The sequence below is a fragment of the Phyllostomus discolor genome, chromosome 5, assembly GCF_004126475.2.
Source record: "Phyllostomus discolor isolate MPI-MPIP mPhyDis1 chromosome 5, mPhyDis1.pri.v3, whole genome shotgun sequence".
Classification (NCBI taxonomy): Eukaryota; Metazoa; Chordata; class Mammalia; order Chiroptera; family Phyllostomidae; genus Phyllostomus; species Phyllostomus discolor.
In genome coordinates, this window is record NC_040907.2 from 6,856,613 (window position 1) to 6,874,968 (window position 18,356).

Genomic DNA, 18,356 nt, shown 5'->3' on the forward strand with positions numbered 1-18,356 from the left:
TCACTTTCCATGGTTTCAGTTACCCGCGGTCCAAAATTATTAAATGGAAAAGTACGGAAATAAACGATTCATATGTTTTCAACTGCGTGCAGTTCTGAGTAGTGTAGTGAAGTCTCCCAGCATCCCGCTCTGTCCCACCTGGGACATAAATCATCCCTTTGTCCACTGTATCCGTGCTGTCCCAGGGGCATCCAACCCACGGCCCTCGGGCCGCGTGCAGCCCAGGGTGGCTGTGAACAGGGCCCAACACAAAATCATAAATTTCCTGAAAACATTGTGAGATTATTTTGTGATGACACGTCGCAATGTATTTAAGGTGTGGCCCAAGACAACCCCTCTTCTTCCAGCGTGGCCCAGAGACGCCGATGGCGTGGGCACCCCTGGTGGTACTCCCAGGTGGCAGCCACCTTGGTTACCAGATCAACCCTCGCCGCGCTTGTGTCCCAGTGACCTTTGTTTTCCTTAGTGTCTCTCTCGCCTCACTTCACCTCGCCACGTAGGCGCCGCGTCCTCTCCCGTCGTCACGAGGAGGAGGGGGCACCCAGTACCAGACAGAGTGTTTTGTGGGGGAGAGCACATTCTTTTTATTACATGACTTTTATTACAGCATGCTTGTTATAATTGCCCCACTCTTATCGGTCATTGTCGTTCATCTCTTCCTGTGCCTGATTCATGTATGTAGCTTTATCCTCGGAATGTGTGTTTGCATAGGAAAGGACACAGTTTACACAGGGCTTGGTCTGTGTAGGGTTCAGTATCACCCAGGGTTTCAGGCATCTGCTGGGGGTCTTGGGCTATCTAAGAGGGATGGATAAGGGGGGGCTGTACATGTTTAGACAAGAAACACACCCATCCAAGTCCAGCCCTGGCCTCTGTCTATCGGGCTGTGTCCACTGCTGTGTCCCCCACCCACCCTCTTGCAGAGATGGAAATTGTTGGACCCCATTTTGCAGAGGAGAGAAACTAAGGCACTGGGAAATAAAGCCACTTGTCAAAGTAGTGCGGGGGTGACCGTGCCAGGGGCTCCACCCACGTCTCCCCAACTCCCAAACCGGACTGTGCTCACTGACCCCATGTTGCTCTGCAATGCCTCAGGTTTACTGAGCACCTGCTGGTAGCCAGCCACCCATCCTCACACTGTCCCCCCCCCCCCCCCGCCCTCCCCCCCACTCCCCAGTTCAGCCAGGATCTCCGAGGCTGCAGTCAGGGCCTGCAGGGGACGGGGCTTCCGTGGGGCAGGCCCTGGCCCCGGTTGCCAGAACCAGAGGACATGTCCTCGCCCTCCCACTGCCTTCTGGAGGGCCCCTCAGGTTCTCTCCCAGGGGCTCCCCAACTGGCAGGAGCTGTGGAAGCACCCTGCCGGCCCTCACCACCTGCTGCCTCATTCTGCTCTTCTCTCTGCCTCACACCCACCTGAGCCCCAGCCCTCTCGCTGCCCTCGGGGAGCCTGCACAGAGCAGACGGGAAGCCATCTGCAGTGAGCCGGTCCCGCGACCGGGAGTGGAAGCAAACGCCAGGATAAGCCCCGAGGCGGCTGGACATCTGGGGGGCCTCAGGGCGTGGTGGCCGTAACTGGCCTTGAGGGTGCATCTGAGCCACCTCCAGGGCGCAGCCAGGGCCTCCCTCGGAACTGGACTTCCATCCGCATGGAGAGACGGGAGGCTGGGAGAGAGAAGGTGGTGGCGGCTTGAACTCAGACAGACATGGCCCAGGGGGCAGAGCCAGGACAGGCAGGGGGAGGCAGGAGGCAGCCAGCACACATTTAGTGCAAGCATGGGCGTGGGTGCACACACACATGTGTACACATGCGCGCACACATCCACATGACGACATGGAGAGCGTTGCTGGAGCAGGATGAGGGGAGCGGAGAACGGCCACAGGACGGGTCAGCGCACGCCGGGCAGACGGGCTGCCCCCGTCTGGAGCAACAGCCTCTGAAATCCGCTCTCTCTCTGGCTGGTGTCAGATACAACCACGGTGTCCTGGGGTTCGAGAAGCCCCAGGTGTCTCCTTTCTGCTTTTCTCACACGCGCCAAGCATCCAAGGGCATTCCGACGGGTTCTCTGGTGCCCGGCATGGGCGCCCGGGTCTCTGGAGGGCCAGAGCTACGTTGCTAAGGGTTTGGTGAGGACTCGCCAGGACGGGGCTCACCCGGTAGTAATTTGCATGGGACCCCAACCAGTTGGGGAAGCAATAGGAACATTAGACATTACTGGCTGCATTTTAAGGCTCAAGGTTGAGCATTCGAGGAGCCTGGCTGGGCCTATAAAGGTCGGCAATGGAAACTGCTGGAAGTCTGAAGTCTGTGCTGTTGGGGCAAATAGTTCTGAATCACGCCCCCCCTTTGTTTTGGTTAGTCGAAAAAACAAGCGTCTCCTCTGGAGAAGGGCCTCTCACACCTCCCAGCAATGCCCAGCCCCCTCCAGGAAGAGGGACGCCGCAGACTTGGGGGGGGGGGCCTCCCTCCAACCACGTGCTTCCCCCAGGGCCACGCCCCCTTCCCCGCTTTGAACGAATGAATGGCTGTAGGGATACAGCGATTCTACTAATGAACCATAGTGGCGTTTGATACTTTTAGAACCTTGGCATCAGCCAGAACCTGGGCCAGAGGACGGGGGGGGGGGGGGGGGGAGAGTCTGGGAGCCCAGAAGAGCCACCCTGACCCCCGTCCACAGGGCCCTGTTCTTCCTGTTCCTGCTCCTCTGCCCCATTTCCCGCTGCCCGTTTCCAGCTGCGGGCTTCCGAGTGAGATGAGCGGGTCTGCAGACACGGAGTTCGAGCCACACGACGCCGGGGCTTCCTTCCCCGGCTCTGCCGGAGCCTAGGCGAGGGAGCTCAGCGCCGGCCGGTGCGTTTGTGACAAGCCGAGAAGGAACACGGGAGGACAGGTCTCCGGACCAAATCCCGGTGATGCTCCTTGCACCACCAAGACCCACGCTCTGCCCTCCAGACCCTTCTCTGATGTGGAGGGCCCTGCTTTCTCACAGGCGCATGCGCCTTTCAGACGGCGTCTTGCTTATTCTCTTCTGTTCCAGTTTGATTTACCTACTGGGGAATAAAGAGGTGGCCAGCCCACGTGAGAACTGTTGGATGCCCAGAACTTTGAGGACCGGAGGACAGCTGGAAATCATGTCACAGCCTTTCATATTCAATGCCTCCTTTGTGCCTGACACAGCCTCGAGGTTGACCATTACTGTCCCCATCTTCTAGATGCAAAGTGGGTTGGCGGGGTCGGGGCTGGGGCGGCTCCCAGGCTTTGCTCCTAGGAAAGCCATGTGGGTGGAGTCTTCTCTGCATCAAAGCGGACTTTTTTGCTGCTTCCATCCTGGTGTTTATGGTGGGCCAAGGAGGTGCCGAGAGACGCTGACAGGTGCTGCATTTTTTTTTTTTTTTTGCCATCGCAGCAGGGCAGCTGCTGACTCACTGGGCATTTACAAAGGGCCAAGAGCTGCGCCAGGCAGGCTGTGTAATTATCTCACGTGATTTCCCCGAATCACCCTGAGGCTGAGTAACTTGCCCAAGATCACTCTGCTGGGGGTGGGGGGGGGCAAGGCAGGGATCAAAAAAAAATACCTTTAAAGGACACAAGCAGCTGTCGGAAGGAAATGGCTGTGGTTGCTTCATCAGCCACTTTCATAACCAGTGGCACTGACCAAGTGACTTCCAGGCCAGGGCCTGGACTGTCAGCAGCACCCTGAGGACAAACGGGGAGCTGGGTGGCAGGTCTTCCAGGCGCCTGTGAGAGAGGAGGTGGCACACACAGATGTGTCCCATGGGTGGGTGTCTGTCCATCCCCTGAACACCTACTATGTGCCAGGCAAGTGTCGAGGTGGCAAGACCCTCTTAGGAGTTGCAGACTCCTTGGGGGCGGGGGAGCGGTCAGACAATGAACAAGGAAACAAGTGAATCGATGGGGCAATACCTTCAGATATTGGTAAGTGCTACGAAGAAAATAAAATAGGATGGTACAAACAACCTGGACAATCATCGGACAGTTTCTTTCTTTTTTTTTTTAAAGACTTATTTATTTATTTTTAGAGAGGGAAGGGAGGGAGAAAGAGAGAGAGAGAAACATGAATGTGCGGTTGCTGGGGGCTGTGGCCTGCAACCCTGGAATGTGCCCTGGCTAGGAATCAAACCTGCAACACTTTGATTCGCAGCCCGTGCTCAATCCACTGAGCTATGCCAGCCAGGGGGACAGTTTCTTAAAAGTTCCCATATATCCCCATCGTGGGATCCAGTCCCTCCTCAGTTAGACATTCACCCAAGTAGGTGTTCAGTAGCCGTTGTCTGAAGAAATGAATGAACCTATTCTGCAGGTCAGTTTCTTTGTTGAAGGTACTGAGATAAAACGTGGCTGAGACAGACAGGACTGATGAGGGACATGAAAAACGTAAACTCGACTTCCAAAAGTGTACTCACCAAATGTAGGACCTCCCCCCAAACAACCTTGTGGGGTGTGCTTTTGGGGGGGGGCCCACTTGTCCTTCCTTAGTCATGACTGGGTCTGTAGCAGGGACTGGTGATTGTTGAGAAGAGTTTCACTTTCCTTTGTCCCCCTGGGCTCCCTCCCCATCCCACCAGCTGGGTCTGTCCTCGCCTCCCCCCCAACCACCCCAGCTGGTCAGGATGAATGCAGTGTCACAGCGTGAGCTGCAGAGCTATCACACAGACCTGCCTTGTCTTTCATCCGGCTCCGATCTGTCTCCTCCGTCTCAGCCTGGGCAGTATTGCCCTTGAATGTGGGCAGCGGAGCTGAGCAGCTGAATGTCAGGGCCCTGGAGCCGGACCTCCTGGGGTCCCAGCCCAGTTTCATGCAGTCAGCAATGTGACTTTGGCCACGCCTCCCGACTCCTCCTAACCTCGGCCCCCTTACCATAACTCTGGGCAAGACTGATACCTACAAGCCCCGGGCGGTAGTGAGCGGTTCCCCTGAGCGCTTCTCACACCGCCTGCCACAAAACGAGCACTTAAGGAATGTCAGCTCTCATCCCAGAGTCACTCGTTTTGCATTTTCCCCTGACGAGGTGACCATGGTCTTGTTACAGACCTACAGACCTACAGGCTTGTTACAGACCTACAGACCTTGGGCTAAATGCCTCTAGGATTTAGAGTACCTGGGGGGTATTTCTTAGAAGGAAACTAATCAATAATAATCTAATAAGTGTTATCATACCCACCACTTATTGAGGACCCACTCTTTTCTAGGTACTCTTCCGACAACAGTAATTCACAATAATTAACTAACCGTTAATGGTAAGAAAATATAGCCAATCCTGATTTCGTCTGCCAAGCACCGTTCACCGTGTTTTTCATGTGTGGGAAATCCTAACTTGGGGGAGGATACTGTTATCACCCTCATTGTACAGATGAGAAAACTGAAGTACAGGGAGGCGAAGCAGTTCGCCCAAGTCCGGACAGTAAGTGGACAAAGCCACCTGTGGACTCACACTCTTTTTGTCCGGTCTAGAGCTGCTCCCCTGTGCTCTACATCCCGAAAAGTCCAGCTCGGTGTAGCCGTGTGGCCATTCTCTACAGCTCACCGTCCTCGGTTATAAGGGCAGGGGCTGCGCTGCTCTGCCCTGGGCAGGACTAGATCTCCACGTAGGGGGCATGAAATTCAGCCCACGGGCCCTGCAGAAGTCCCCATGCCCTTCTGGGAAAATCCCCTCTTTGTATCTGAAGAGAGCTTGTCTCTTGTTATGATCTCAGGACCACCCAGGAAGTTCCCCAGGTTCCCACAGGGATCCCCCCTTCCTGGAAACTAGAGCAAGTTCTCAGATGGGCCCGGGGGATGCTCACCCCAGGGGACTCCCACCCCGGGGGACTCCAAAGGAAAGCTGGTGTTCTGCACGCAAAGGTTTTCTCGAGTCATGGGTGAAGGAGGGAGTGGGGAGGAGGATGGAGGTCGAAGGAATAGATGTTCCCGTTTGGGGGGGTCAGCAGTCTTTGAGATACCTGGTGAGAGAGGCTTTTCTTTCCTCGACTTCTTCCATTCGCGGTCAAGGGACAAACAGGATGTTGACAGGACCTGTCTCCCCCAGTCTTCTTCCTTCCGGAGACCGACGCATCCGACAGGTTTTCTGCTGGCCTTCCCGCCAGGTTTTCTCAAGCTTTTAGCGTTTTAACTCAGGTGGGTGCCAACCATTGGCCCCTTGCGTGTGGATCGTAACGTGATCGTGTGTGTACTGTCCATTCGCTGAGTGCCAGCGACTTGGCCGCGACAGAAACTCTATCCTGGACCAAACTTGAGTTTGGCTCCTCGGAGCCCTCTCCTTGAGGCCAGTGTGGCTCAGCCTGGCCTCTGTGTCCATCCTGCTCTCGCTGGGCCCGCATAGCCCAGTTTTAGCGGGAACCCTGACCTGGATATCAGATCCCCCTTGGTGTCTGATCAAGCCCCCCCCTCAAACACACACACACTTACGATGTCTGAGTCCCTGGCCTGCCCTTTAGCAGGAATTGGGTCAGGTCAGGTCAGCAGAATCCCACGCACCCTTGACATCTCCTCTCAGGAACTTTCCATCCACTGACCCCTCACTCTGCTGCTTCGCCAGGAACCCCACTTGTCCTTGCTGTGTTCACAATTAAGCTTGTTTTCCCTCCCCTCTTGCAATATCCCTATTGCAAGAGTCTGGAATAAAGCCTTCCTGACCATTTTAACAAGTGTCAAAATAATTTTTCTTCGACAACGTGAATTCGGCCATTTATCCTCGCAAGGATCCTATGAGGCAGGTCCTGTAAAGGTCTCCTCCTTAACACGGGGAAGTAGGGAGGAGAGAGGATGCCCTAAGAAATGAGACACCAGCTGTTGCCACACCCGCAGTTTGCACCTGGACATCCCCCCGGGTTCTCCCGGCAGCAGGTGGTCCCATCAGTCCACCTGCTGGAATATTAACCAGGCAAGATAGTGCGCCCTTCGCGACAGAAGTCCTGCCGGTCTCCAGGCGCCCCGGGCAGCTGCCTGAGCAGTGAGTGGCAGGAGCTGGGAGCTTGGAGCAAGCGCAGGCAGCCCGACGCCGTCTCCTAGCAACTCGGCAGCGGTCTCGTGACCCGACTCACGTGGCCGGGGGTTGAGCTGGGGTTGGACCCGGAGCTGCGGGCGGGCGGGGTGGGGCTGGCAAGTTTTCATTCGGAGTTTGCAGGCCGGGAGCCGCTGCGGCTGTCGCGCCGGTGCCTTCGTCCTAGGTCGGGATGGAGCTGCCCGTCGTGAACCTGAAGGTGGCGACGGGCGTGGCGGGGCGGGAGTGGCCACGCCGCAGGCGGGCGGGCGCGGGGCGGGTCTCCCGAGTGGGCGGGGGGGGGGGGGGCGTTTGCTTTTTCAATGGGGTATTAGAAGTGAGAGGGCCGACCGTGTGCGAGAGAGGACAGGTAGGGAGGAAGGGAATGTGCAGCCTCAGGTGAGAAGGAGGTGGGCAGACAGACCAGGACAGGGAGCGGGGTTCAGGAAAAAGGTCTTCAGGGAAGACCGAGACGGGACTGGAGGTGGTAGGGGGAGGGACAGGGCCGCCCGTTCCCGGAGCCAGCCCCCTCCAGCTGGGAGCGTTCTGCCCTACACGCCCAGAATTCCCCTGGAGAAAGAGGAAGGCGCGGGGGAGGGGCCCATGGAGAGCCCGAGACGGGACTTGGAGGCGGGACACCTCCCCTCACCGACAGAGATGGGGGTGGGGCTAGACCTTTCACCTGGCTCCCCCAGCACCGCCTGGTACCCTCCTTTGCTTGCTAAGCCAGGTTAAGAAAATTAGATTTCCCAGACAAGTAGTTTTTCCAAAATATATAAGCCCAGCGTGGTTATTTCCTAAGGAACACGAACTCGGGTAGAAATTGCTTAAAAGCAGAAAACCGCAACTTTGTGCACTTACGAAAACACTGCGGGGCTTCCTGGGGTGTCTTCATTTCCTGAGCCTCGTCCCCCGCTCCGCAGGGTGCCCTTGACTGGTCTTTTTCTGCCTGCCCTCCGCCCCCAGCCGGCTCCCCCTGCCCCCAGCCCGCTGTGCTCCCTGTGGCGCGGGCAGAGCCTGTAGCTTTTGGTGGGGAGGCTGTGAATCTTGGACCAAACCTGTCATTTTGGGTACTGGTGCAGACTCCTTTGAGACCTGTGTCCGGGAAGACTCACAAGTGACAAAGCATTTAGCAGCCAGCGGTGTCTGGCACCAAAGGAGCCCAAGCGATAAATGACTACAAACAACACAGCATCCATGTTTGGGTCACGAGGCGTGTTCTGGGCTCTGACTTCACACTGGCCGATCTTGTAAGCACACTCCCTTGGGCACACCTCCCGAGGCTTCTGCTCCACAGCTGCCGACAGCTGCTCGGAGAGACGGCGGGAGCCAGGGAGCAGGCTCAGGTGCCTGTTAGCTGGGAAGAAAGTACGCGAGGGCAGCTGAGGTTTGCAGGCATCGGTGCTCATGCTGTTTCAGGCAGTGTGAGGTTAACGCCAGCTGCCTTTTCTCGGATTGGGGATTTGCCCAAAATAATGCTAAGAGAAAACGAGGTGACGAACAGAGAGGCCGGAGTTGAAGGGGCATCTGTGGTATACCAGGTTAGCTATTTAATCACAGCAGCCTTCCGAGAAAGCCGATACCGTCACCTTTTTACGGATGAGCAAACTGCAGCCCAGATCGGGTAAACAACTTGCCGAGGGCCTGTAGGGAATCAGTGGCAGAGCCGGGACCCGAACCCGCCCGGTCAGACTTCAAAGCTGTGACCTTTCCTGGCCACCACCTGGTAGGGAGGGCCGGCGTCGCCCTTGGCTGTTTATGTCCATCAGGAGGACTCGGTCTGTCCGGGCCTGCCAGCCAGGTGCCACCGCACGTGTGAGCTGCGCTGGCTTTGGGGGCCCCCAAATGAGACGGCTGATCCTACCCTTGACTTGGGAAATAAGACCCCTTGTCTCTTAAGGGTCTTTGCTGCCACTAGACAATGACCAGTCCGTGCTGGGAGTCTCTGAGGGGCTGGGGTTGCCGGGTGACACACAGGAGGAGATGGACAGATGGACAGGACATGATGGACCTCCAGCTGAATTTGAGTTTCAGGTCAACAATGAGTGACTTTTTTTTTTTTTAGCGTAAGTCTATTCCAGGCACTATTTGGGACGTACTAACAAAAAATTCATGATCTAAAGTTAAAAGTTACCTAGGTGTTCTGTGTTTTCATTGTTAAACCTGGCCACCCTGTGGAGGGCAGCGGCGGATTCCTTGTTCGCAGGCACTGAGTGGGATGTGAGGTCAGGGCCCTGCGGGAGCTGGGGAAGTGCGCCCCCGAGCCCCCGCACCTCCACACTCCCGGTTTCTCACCTTCCTTGGGCATTGGCCACATGCCTGCTTTTGCCCAGCCAGGTGGGCAGTGGGGCCAGATGAGAAGAAACAGCTGCCCCGGGCCCTTTGCTCGAAGGGCGGTCTCTCACCGAGCCCTGTCCTGAGGCAAGTCCTGGGTGGGAGGAGTGACATTGCGACAAGCTTAGAAAGGACTAGACTTGGGTCCAGGAGGCCTTGCTGGAAGAGGCCCTCGGGGAGGGGCGGGGGGCGGTGGTGTGCAGTCTGAGTTAAGAGCTCAGGACAGCTGGGTAGGAGGGGCCGACCACCTGGTAGGCACTTCGCTGAGTGTCTCAGACCCCTCTTCAACGCTGCACACACAACCCCACTGCCCCGCTGTACCACTAGATCCACTCAACAGCCCTGAGAAACGGGCCCTCACAGACGGAAGAGCACGCAGCAGCTCTGAGAGGCCAGGTGACTTGCCCAAGGTCACACAGCTTCCTGGTCTTGAGTCCAGGATCCGACCCACCTATTTGGCTGATTCTGCCTCCCCACTGAGGCAGCCATGACTGGTGGCCCTTATCCTCAGCCGCCCTCGGGGATTGAGCTGCCTCACAGAACGGATCGTGTTTGGACCAGGGGCTGGCAGGGATATAGCCCACCCATCAACGTGTGTTGATCAGAGGTTCTCCGCCCCCACCCCAATCCCCCACGGGCCCTCTGGTGGCACACAGAGGGCCTACGTCCCCATCCACATGCCCGCTTGGGTTCCCCTCAGCCTTGCCTTCCTGGGGTCGAACCCCATGTCCATCTGCCCTTCCCTTGCTTCCCCAGGCCCTGACAGTTGCACAGGCCGTGGGCCCAGGCCGCCAGTCAAGGCCAGACTTGGCTACTCGTTAGCCGTGTGACCTTGAGCAGGTTTCTTAGCTCTCTGAGTATCGGTTTCCTCACTGTGAAAAGAGGATAAAGATAGCCCCTGCCTTCTGGGGCGATAAGAGGAGGATCCCGTGGTCCTGGAGGTGGTGCAGCGTTTCGTGTTTGTTGGCCGGAAGACCCGGCCTGGAGAGGCCGACTCTGAGATGGGCATCTGCGCTCTATTATTTATGAGTGTTCCGGCCTGGGCCAGTTTGCCTGGTCTCCCGCAGCCTCCGTTTCCTCATGAGTAAAGCGGGATTAATGCTCTCCTCCATGGAGTTGCGTGAGTGGCGAGGTTCGGTGTTCCGGGCAGTGCAGACACGTGGTGGGCGGGTCCTCATCGGGAGCAGGTGTTGTTCTTGCCGATGCTGGTACAGGACACCTGTCCCACACAGGCGTGTGTGCTTGTCAAGTGGACACATGCAGGGACCATCCAGGTGCCCGCCTGCCTGCCTACCTGCCTGTGGTGGAGGCACCCCGTGGGACGCATGGGTGACAGGCGTTGCCTCCATCTCACAGGGAAGGAAGGCACCTGGGGCTCAGACGCAAAGGCACCTGGTCCTTGGACCGGAACCCGGGCCTCCTGTGCCCAATCCAGCATCCCACGACCCCCGCTTCCTTGGCCGTGTGAGCCTCTACCCTCCCGGCTGCCGACACAGTGCGGACACCATCCGGGAAAGAGCTGGGCAGCCCCCCTGGGTGAGCACTGTGCAGGGAGTCCAGGAGCTCAGTCTGTCTTTCCTCCTTCCCTGGACACATTCTCAGATCCCCTCTCCTCCCTCTCATATTCTCTGGGGCGGTGCCTGAGAATCCCAGGTGTCCCCTGGGGGGGGGGGGCGACCGGTGACCGGAAGCCTCCCCCAGAGCCCACAGACATTGTTTTGTTCTGAGATGAGTCACCATTCTCCTGGGCTGGGGGGAAGGGCGGGGCCGGTTTGGCCAGATTTCTTGTTGGAGCTCACCTGGATGTGGGCCTGGGAGGGGGGGTGCCCCACCTTCCAAAGACGGGGAAACTGAGGAAGAGGAGGCTTAGTCTTTCGTGGGCTTCTTTTCCCAGGGGCTTAAGAGAGGTGATAATGATAATGCTACCTCTCGTAAATATTTATAAAACAAAAGCAGTGTTCATGGGGGGACTGGATGCCTTTGGAGGATCTGCCCTGTTTCCAGGTTATTCTCTTTTCTTCCCCAAAGGGATGGCATCGTTTCAGACCTTAGCCAGGTTCTCGCTCCGTCTCGGAAACGTCTTTATCTCACGGGTAATAGCGAGTGACCTCCCCCCGCCCCCGGGGGGGGCCCCCTGCGGACCCACGGCTCTCCTGCGTCCCAGCCGTTGGCCTCGCCGCGGTCGGGCCGGGCTCTGCAGGGCCACATGGGAAACAGCTGTGCTGCACACAGCCTGGCCGGAGCAGCCAGAGCCCTGGCGGGCGAGGCCCGGTTCTGAAACGGAAGCCAGCAGTGGGAACGACGGGTGCTGATTTTCAGGGGGACGATGGGGTGCGAGCTGCCGCCCCCGTGCCTCCTCTCTCCGAGTCTGAGTCTAAAAGCCGGACACCAGGACCACTGTGGCCGGCTACATGGCGTGGCAGGTCCCCTCCCGCCTGCTAGAGGGGACAGCGGTCTGCTCTCCAGATAAAGATCAGGTTCTTCCCCCACTCAGGCCCAGCCCTGCCCACACCCCGATTCCTGTCCCTCCCCCACTCTCCTCTTATCTTCTGCTGCAGTCACACGGGCTGCTGTTCAGTTTCCAGAATGCCCACAGAGCAGTTGGTGTCCCTTCCGCTCCAAGTGTTCTTTCCTCTCCGCCCCTACTTAACCCCTCGCTCACCATTTTCATCTCGGTGGCCCTGTCGTAGAATGAGGTTTCTCTTCCTGGGTTGTAACTTTCCTTCAGGACGGGGGTGTCACTGGATCCCTGGTTCCTCAGGTGGTTGTGGGTCCCCGGGTGGTTGTAGGATTAGTGGGCGTCTCCAGCCGGGGAGGGCCGTACGGTGCCACCTCTGCTGTGCTCGCCGTCTCCGCAGGGCAGGGCAGCCACCAAGCGGCTGTCAGGGGTGTCGGGTTAAACCAGTAAATATTTGAGAAACAGAACCACCTGGTCGCTTCTCTTAAGCCTCTGGGAGAAGACACCCATGGGAGACGAAGCCTTCGCTGCCTCCGTTTCCCCATCTTTGTGATGGGGTGAGCACATCCACACAGGCCCCGAGAGGCTGATGGTTTGAATCCTGGCTCTGCCGCTGTCCAGGTCTGTGACCGTGAGCGAGTTACTTGCCTCTGAGTCTCAGCTCTGGAATGCACCCCAGAGGGTCGTGAGGATGGAATGAGTCCCTGTACAGGACGTACCTAGAATGCGCCTGACACACAGAAAGTGCTCACGAGTTCACAAAGGTAGATGATTGCTCAGATTCCTTCTGGAGCCGGCCTGTGATGTACAGATGCGACCTTTTCACAGTTTCAGGACCTCCCTGATGTCGGGCTCGTCGGTCCTTACAGAATTATTTTCCTGGTCTTCTGAGTTTTGGGGCCTGTGGAGTCAGACCTCTTTTGGTTCACTTGCAGTGGCAAACTGAAATCGAGGACTCCTCCCCTTCCAGGGCAGATCCCCGCTCCCCAGAGGAGCCTCCGGCCAAGGGAGCAAGAAGAGTGTGGGTGTCCGCTGTGGCAGCGTCCCCTGGCCTGGCCTGTGCCGCCTCCTCCAGCCGGGTTCTCGTGCCACCGCGGGTGTTTATAGCAGACACCTGTGCAGCAGCCCTCTTACTTAGGAGCTAGGGAAGGGTCTCCTGTGTTTTCTGGCTCCCCCACCCCCATGGCGGTCACACTCACAGATCTCTCCCCCGCCCCCATTTCGTGCCGCAGATGATCATCCTGGCGCACTGGCTGCTGACGACCTGGTAAGTGACTCCCAGTGTCCGCCTCCGTGTCCACCTGTCTCCCAGCCACTCCCAAGACCAAACAGCACTTCTGTCGAGCAGATCGTCAGCAGGCTCCCTGAGTCCCAGGAACTCGGGAGGGGCAGGCAGTTCCCTCCCAGAGGCCTTTGCCATCCCCGCCTCCTAGGAGCTTTGAGCCCTCACCCAGGGTGGCAAGGTCAAGTACAGGTTTCTCAGCCACACTCCCCTAGCTCCTGCGTGAGTGAGTCTGGGCCTCAGCCCAGCACCCGCTTTCTGAAAACCCCCAAAGACTGCTGAGCCCAGCTGCATGCCACGCTCAACTGCTTTGCACGTGTTTTCCGTGTGGAACACTTTAGCGAATGTTGTTGTTGCATTTACAAAGGGCCTCACTGCATGCCGGGCCGTCGAGGCCCAGTGGAAATGCTGAATGAGAGTATGGCCTCTGGAGCCTGATGACCTGGGTTCAAATCCCAGATCCACCATTTAGCAGCTGTGGGATCTTGGGCAGGTTACTTGACCTCTCTGTGCCTCAGTTTTCTCATAAAATATAAGGATAACAGTGCCTCCTTCCTAGAGTCGGTAACACAGATGCATGTGAATGAGTTAATGCAAAGCATTTAGGAGTGTACCAGATACTGATAAGTAAATAAGTAAACATATCGGTTAGTTGCCGTGCCCTAAAAAGTAAAACAGAGTGGGCCTCGTGGCAGAAAGTGACAAGGTGGCATTTAAAGTGGGGCAGTCGGGGAAGGAGTCCTGGAGTTAACATTTGAGCTGAGACTAAAATGACAAAAGGGGGCCAGGTGTTCCCGGTAGAGGGACGTAAAGGGGGGCTGTGTCACCGGCAGCGCCCACAGGGCCCCTTGGACCATGGGGCAGAGTCTATTTTATTTCAAGTGGGACAGAAAACCGTTGGAGGACTTTCAGCAGAGGACTGGTGTGCCGGGATTAGTATTACTAGTTGCTATTCTGAGAATGGCCTGGAGGGGGCAGCAGTGGAAGTGAGACCAGTGGGGACGCGGGGCTGGTAAATCCTGGCAGGAGCAGGTGGTGCCATAGAATTTGCTGAGGTTCCGGGCTCACAGCTGGGGAACAAGTGGCCTGGCAGACGGTGGCCTCTTCTCAGACCCGGGAGCACGAGGGAGGTGACCTGTGGGAGGGGGTGGGCACTGGTGGGGCAGGCACCTGCTAACCTGACTCAGGTGCATCTTCCTGCAGGGGCTGCCTCACGTTCTTCGGCGCATATGCCTGGGCCAACTTCACCATCCTGGCCGTGGGCGTGTGGGCCGTCGCCCAGCGGGATTCCGTTGACGCCATAAGCATGGTGAGCTGGGGAAGCAGCGTGGGGACCTGCTCCGGCCTCCCCTCGCCTGTCCCACTCTTCTGTCTGTTTCTCGTGCCCATTTTCCACTTCCTACAAGCCTTGCAGGTCAGCCTGCTCGTGCAGCCCACGCACGTGTGTTCACTAGCCTGGCCCGACAGCCTGGAGTCTCTCCCTGCCTCTCCCCAGAAAGGCATGGGGTGGGTCCCCCCAGTGGCCCAGACTGGCCACGCCTGGAGGGTGGCAGAACACGAACTCCTAAATCACCCCCCAGAACCCTCTTAGAAGGGGGGAGGGAGGGGCGCCCACGAAGAGGAAGCTCCACTACTCCATGAGGTCAGAGTGCACACAGTCCCACCGAGTGCCCCCTCGGGGGCTTCCCAACACCCACAGAGCCCTTGGAGGGCGGTGGCTAGTGCCTCACAGGGGAGGGGTTTCCTCAGTGGCGGATACAGTGGGCGAACTCTGAGGCACCTTCCATCTTGGAGGTTCTAAAACCAAATCTTGTGCCTCGGCATGACCTCAACGGTGGTGACAGGAGGGACAGCGGGGACTGTTGTGGAGCTGGCAGGCTGGCTCGGGACCTCAGGGACCCCCCGAGTCCCTGCTCCAGCCCTGTCGTCCCCTCGGGAACCTCAGCCACAGGGTCCTACCTGCTCACTGAGGCCGCTTTCCAGCAAATCCTATGGACAGGGCTTGGATGCAGCTTCTGGGCTATACATGGTGGAGGTGGGGGCAACAATAGGGTGTGATGGAGCATCACTGTGCTCACAAACTCGGATGACACTCAGTCATGCCTGGCCCCTGTGCTGTCGTCCTGTCTTGCAGTTTCTGGGGGGACTGGCGGTCACCATCTTCCTGGACATCGTCCACATAAGTATCTTCTACCCGCGGCCCGACATCACGGACACGGCCCGCTTCGGCGCTGGCATGGCCATCCTCAGCCTGCTCCTCAAGCCGTTCTCCTGCTGCCTGGTCTACCACATGTACAGGGAGCGTGGGGGCACGCTCCCGCTGCACACCGGTGAGGCGCCCCTCCAGCCAGCTCCCAGCCCCCTCTTGCTGGCCAGGTGCTGGCCCTGCCCTCTCCCCACATCTCCTTCATCTCCTCGCCTCGCCCACAACCCCCGCGCCAGGGAGACAAGGTGCAGGGAGGGGCTGGGCGTGAGCACGGAGTGCCAGGCCAGAAGGTGGGCTCCGGGTCTCTGCTGCGGGAGCTCCGAGGTCTCCGGCCGTCCCAGCCCACCGTAACCTTTCCCCATCCCAGGCTGAGCTCAGGCTCGGATGCAGCTGGGGGTGTGCCCCAGTCCCAGCTCTGGGCCGTCTGCAGTGTGAGGCGTGAAGCGACCTGCAGGGCCACCCCCTCCTCTCAGCTACCACCGACCCCATCCGTACAGCCCCTCTTCTGCCTCCTGGGGTCTGGGTGGCCAAGGGAGAGATGGTGCCACCATGGCCGATTGGCCCTCTCACCTCGGCCCTGCCCCTCACTGCCCTCCCTGAGTTGTACCATGGGCCCAGTGTCCCGCTCCCTCTGACACCTGTGCTCATTTCCTTTCCCCCCTCTCTCAGACAGAAGTGGGGAGGGGTGGGTGCGGTCTGTTGCCTTTTACTCCTGAGAAGAGGGTTAGAGTGACCCATGGTGACCCACCTGGGGGAGCAACGGGGCCAAGGGCAGGAGTGCCCTGGGCGCACCTGCCCTGGCTGACCTCAGCACTGCCTGGGCCTGCCCCAAGGGTGTCGGGAGGGAAGCCAATAACATCCTTCCATTGGACAGATGGGGAAACTGAGGCCCAGAGCCCTTGGGACTTGTTCAGGGTCACAGGACAGATGAACAGAGTAGACAGGAGTGTGGAGGGGGGCACCGAGACTCCTACCGCCTGCCTTGCCCCCCGGTTCCAGCTGCCTGGGCTCTGCAGCAGCCGGGCGCTGGCCTTCCGGACAGAGCTGCGACTTTCAGCCCGTGCGCCACAGGCATTTTCACGACATGCAGCGCCTGACTATTTAGACAGGGGCGCTGACCCCTTTTCCCTCAGGTCATCCAGTTAAATGATAACAGCCAACACAACAATAGCAATTGGGTGTGAATGAGTCAAAAGCATACCTGTTTTTTTTTTTGTCCCATCTGCAAAAAATATTTTTTCTGTTGTGCTGCAGGATTTCAATAATTAGCTTACGCAGCCATGCGATGAAAAAGGTTGAAAACCACTGGACAGAGTAACCGTGTCCATCCTGCCGGGGCCGGGGCCAGAGGGGAGCCCAGGCCTCGGGCTCGCGCTGCCTGTGTGTGAATCCTAGTCCTCAGCTTTGAGCTGTGGGATGTCAGGCAGGTCGGGTCAGCGCCTTGACCCTCAGTGTCCTCATCTGTAGAGTGGGGACAGCAAAACCGCCCGCTCTGTAGGGTCGGGGGAGGATTGAGTGGAATACACGTGCGAAGGCCTGGTGCCTGGGCCGTGGCCGCCGTCGCTGTCCTGGCGGGGGGTGGAGCGGGCCCTGGTTTGGGTTCAGTGGACCGCCCCTCCTCACCCTCACCCTCTGTGTTTCCTTTCTCTCCACCCCCCGCCCCCAGGTTTCCTCGGGCCTCCGCAGGAGCAGAGCGCCTACCAGACGATCGACTCGCCGGAGGCCCCTGCAGACCACTACGCGGGCCTGGAGGGCAAGGGTCACAGCCCGCAGGGGTACTGAAGCCAGCCCCGCTGCGCCTGGCCCCCACTTGGCGGCCAGGGTGACGAACTGTAGGGGAGGTCCGGTCCGCTGGCCTTGCTCGTGCCCAGGACGCCCTCCCAGGGCTGCACCTGATCCCCTCCTCGGACCTGCTGTGGAACGTGTCCTCCCGCTCCCTGTCTCAGGTGTTGTCTGAACGCACCTGCACACACACCTGGCCCCAGGGCCTCCCTTCCCTTCCGTGTACCCCACTGGTCCCGGGCGGGGAACCACGGCCACTTTCCTCACTGCCACCCTTGGCTGCTCCAGGCCACGCCGCGCCTGAGGCTGGCGGAGCCCAGCCTCTAGGGTCCAGAGATGCCCCTGCCCTGGGCCTCTCCCTCAGTTTGCCCAGCCCTCTGGCAGAAGGCCTGTGGGCTGCCAGTTGTGCTCCGCCCCAGGAGCTGTCCATCAGAGCGGGGTGAGGTCCTTGTGCTCCTCACTTACCTGGTCAGTGGGTCCTGGGAACCCCGGGGCTGGAGGCAGGAGGTGCCTGCTATGCCCGACGCTCCCCATGGCCCCCCACTGCTCTTCCCAGAGCCATGGCATTAAAGTGTGGGGATTTCTGTAGCAGGGTGTGTGTGGAGCCGCATCCGATGGGCGGGGCCCGGGCCTGCCACTCCTGGGAGGCTTTGTTCTGTGAATGCCCGGGGCACCTGGGCTGAGCGGCCTGTTCTGTCGTGGCCCAGGAGGCGGGGGCTCCCGCTCAGTGGGGCCCATCATGCCAAGGCCCCTGGAGAGGAGGACGCTGTCAGTGTGGCACAGGGAGGTCTGTTTCTCTAGGTCACATGACTCAGGTAATGGGCAGGTCTTGCTGGGCCGCTGGCTGGCTGTGTGCCCTCGGGCAGCGCAGCCTCTCTGACCTCAGTGTTCTTCCAGAACTAATGCCTGCCCAAGGGTGATGATGCCCAAGGGTGATGATGCCCTCGGAAGGGCCCCGAAACGACAGCCAAGTTGGTAGTGGGGTTGCTCCTCGAGCTGTGGTGGGGTTGGGTCTGGAGGTGACAGGTGACCTCTTCCTGGCGGGCCCTGTGTCTTGGCCGCACAGCCGACTGGAACTGCTGCCTGCCCAGAAGCTCTGAGGGTCCCTTCCTTGGCTAGGACCCCACCCCACTTCGGTGGGGATGGGCATTGAGCACTGGCCACAGGTGTTTGGCCCAGCCCAGCTTGTCCCCAGTACGGAGAGGTCAAGGCTCTGAGCACAGTCCCCACCGTCCTCCGTCTGCACCCATCAGGGCAGCGGAGCCTCTGCCAGTGCCGGTGCCGGTGCCACGGGGT

General features: G+C 58.9%; 1 protein-coding gene across 2 annotated transcripts; it reads left to right on the forward strand.

Annotated features, from left to right (window-relative positions):
* The first annotated feature begins 7,059 nt into the window (after positions 1-7,059).
* On the forward strand, positions 7,060-17,648 carry LOC114497753 (angiotensin II receptor associated protein). Of its 2 annotated transcripts, none has more exons than XM_028513654.2 (5): positions 7,060-7,218; positions 13,023-13,057; positions 14,276-14,381; positions 15,207-15,402; positions 16,945-17,648. In XM_028513654.2, the coding sequence occupies exons 1-5, from the start codon at positions 7,192-7,194 to the stop codon at positions 17,058-17,060; spliced, it is 480 nt and encodes a 159-aa protein (XP_028369455.1). In that variant the 5' UTR covers positions 7,060-7,191; the 3' UTR covers positions 17,061-17,648. The 2 variants fall into 2 exon arrangements, with proteins under 2 accessions (XP_028369455.1, XP_035881210.1); XM_036025317.1 differs by lacking the exon at positions 7,060-7,218 and adding an exon at positions 8,383-8,622.
* The last annotated feature ends 708 nt before the right edge of the window (positions 17,649-18,356 follow it).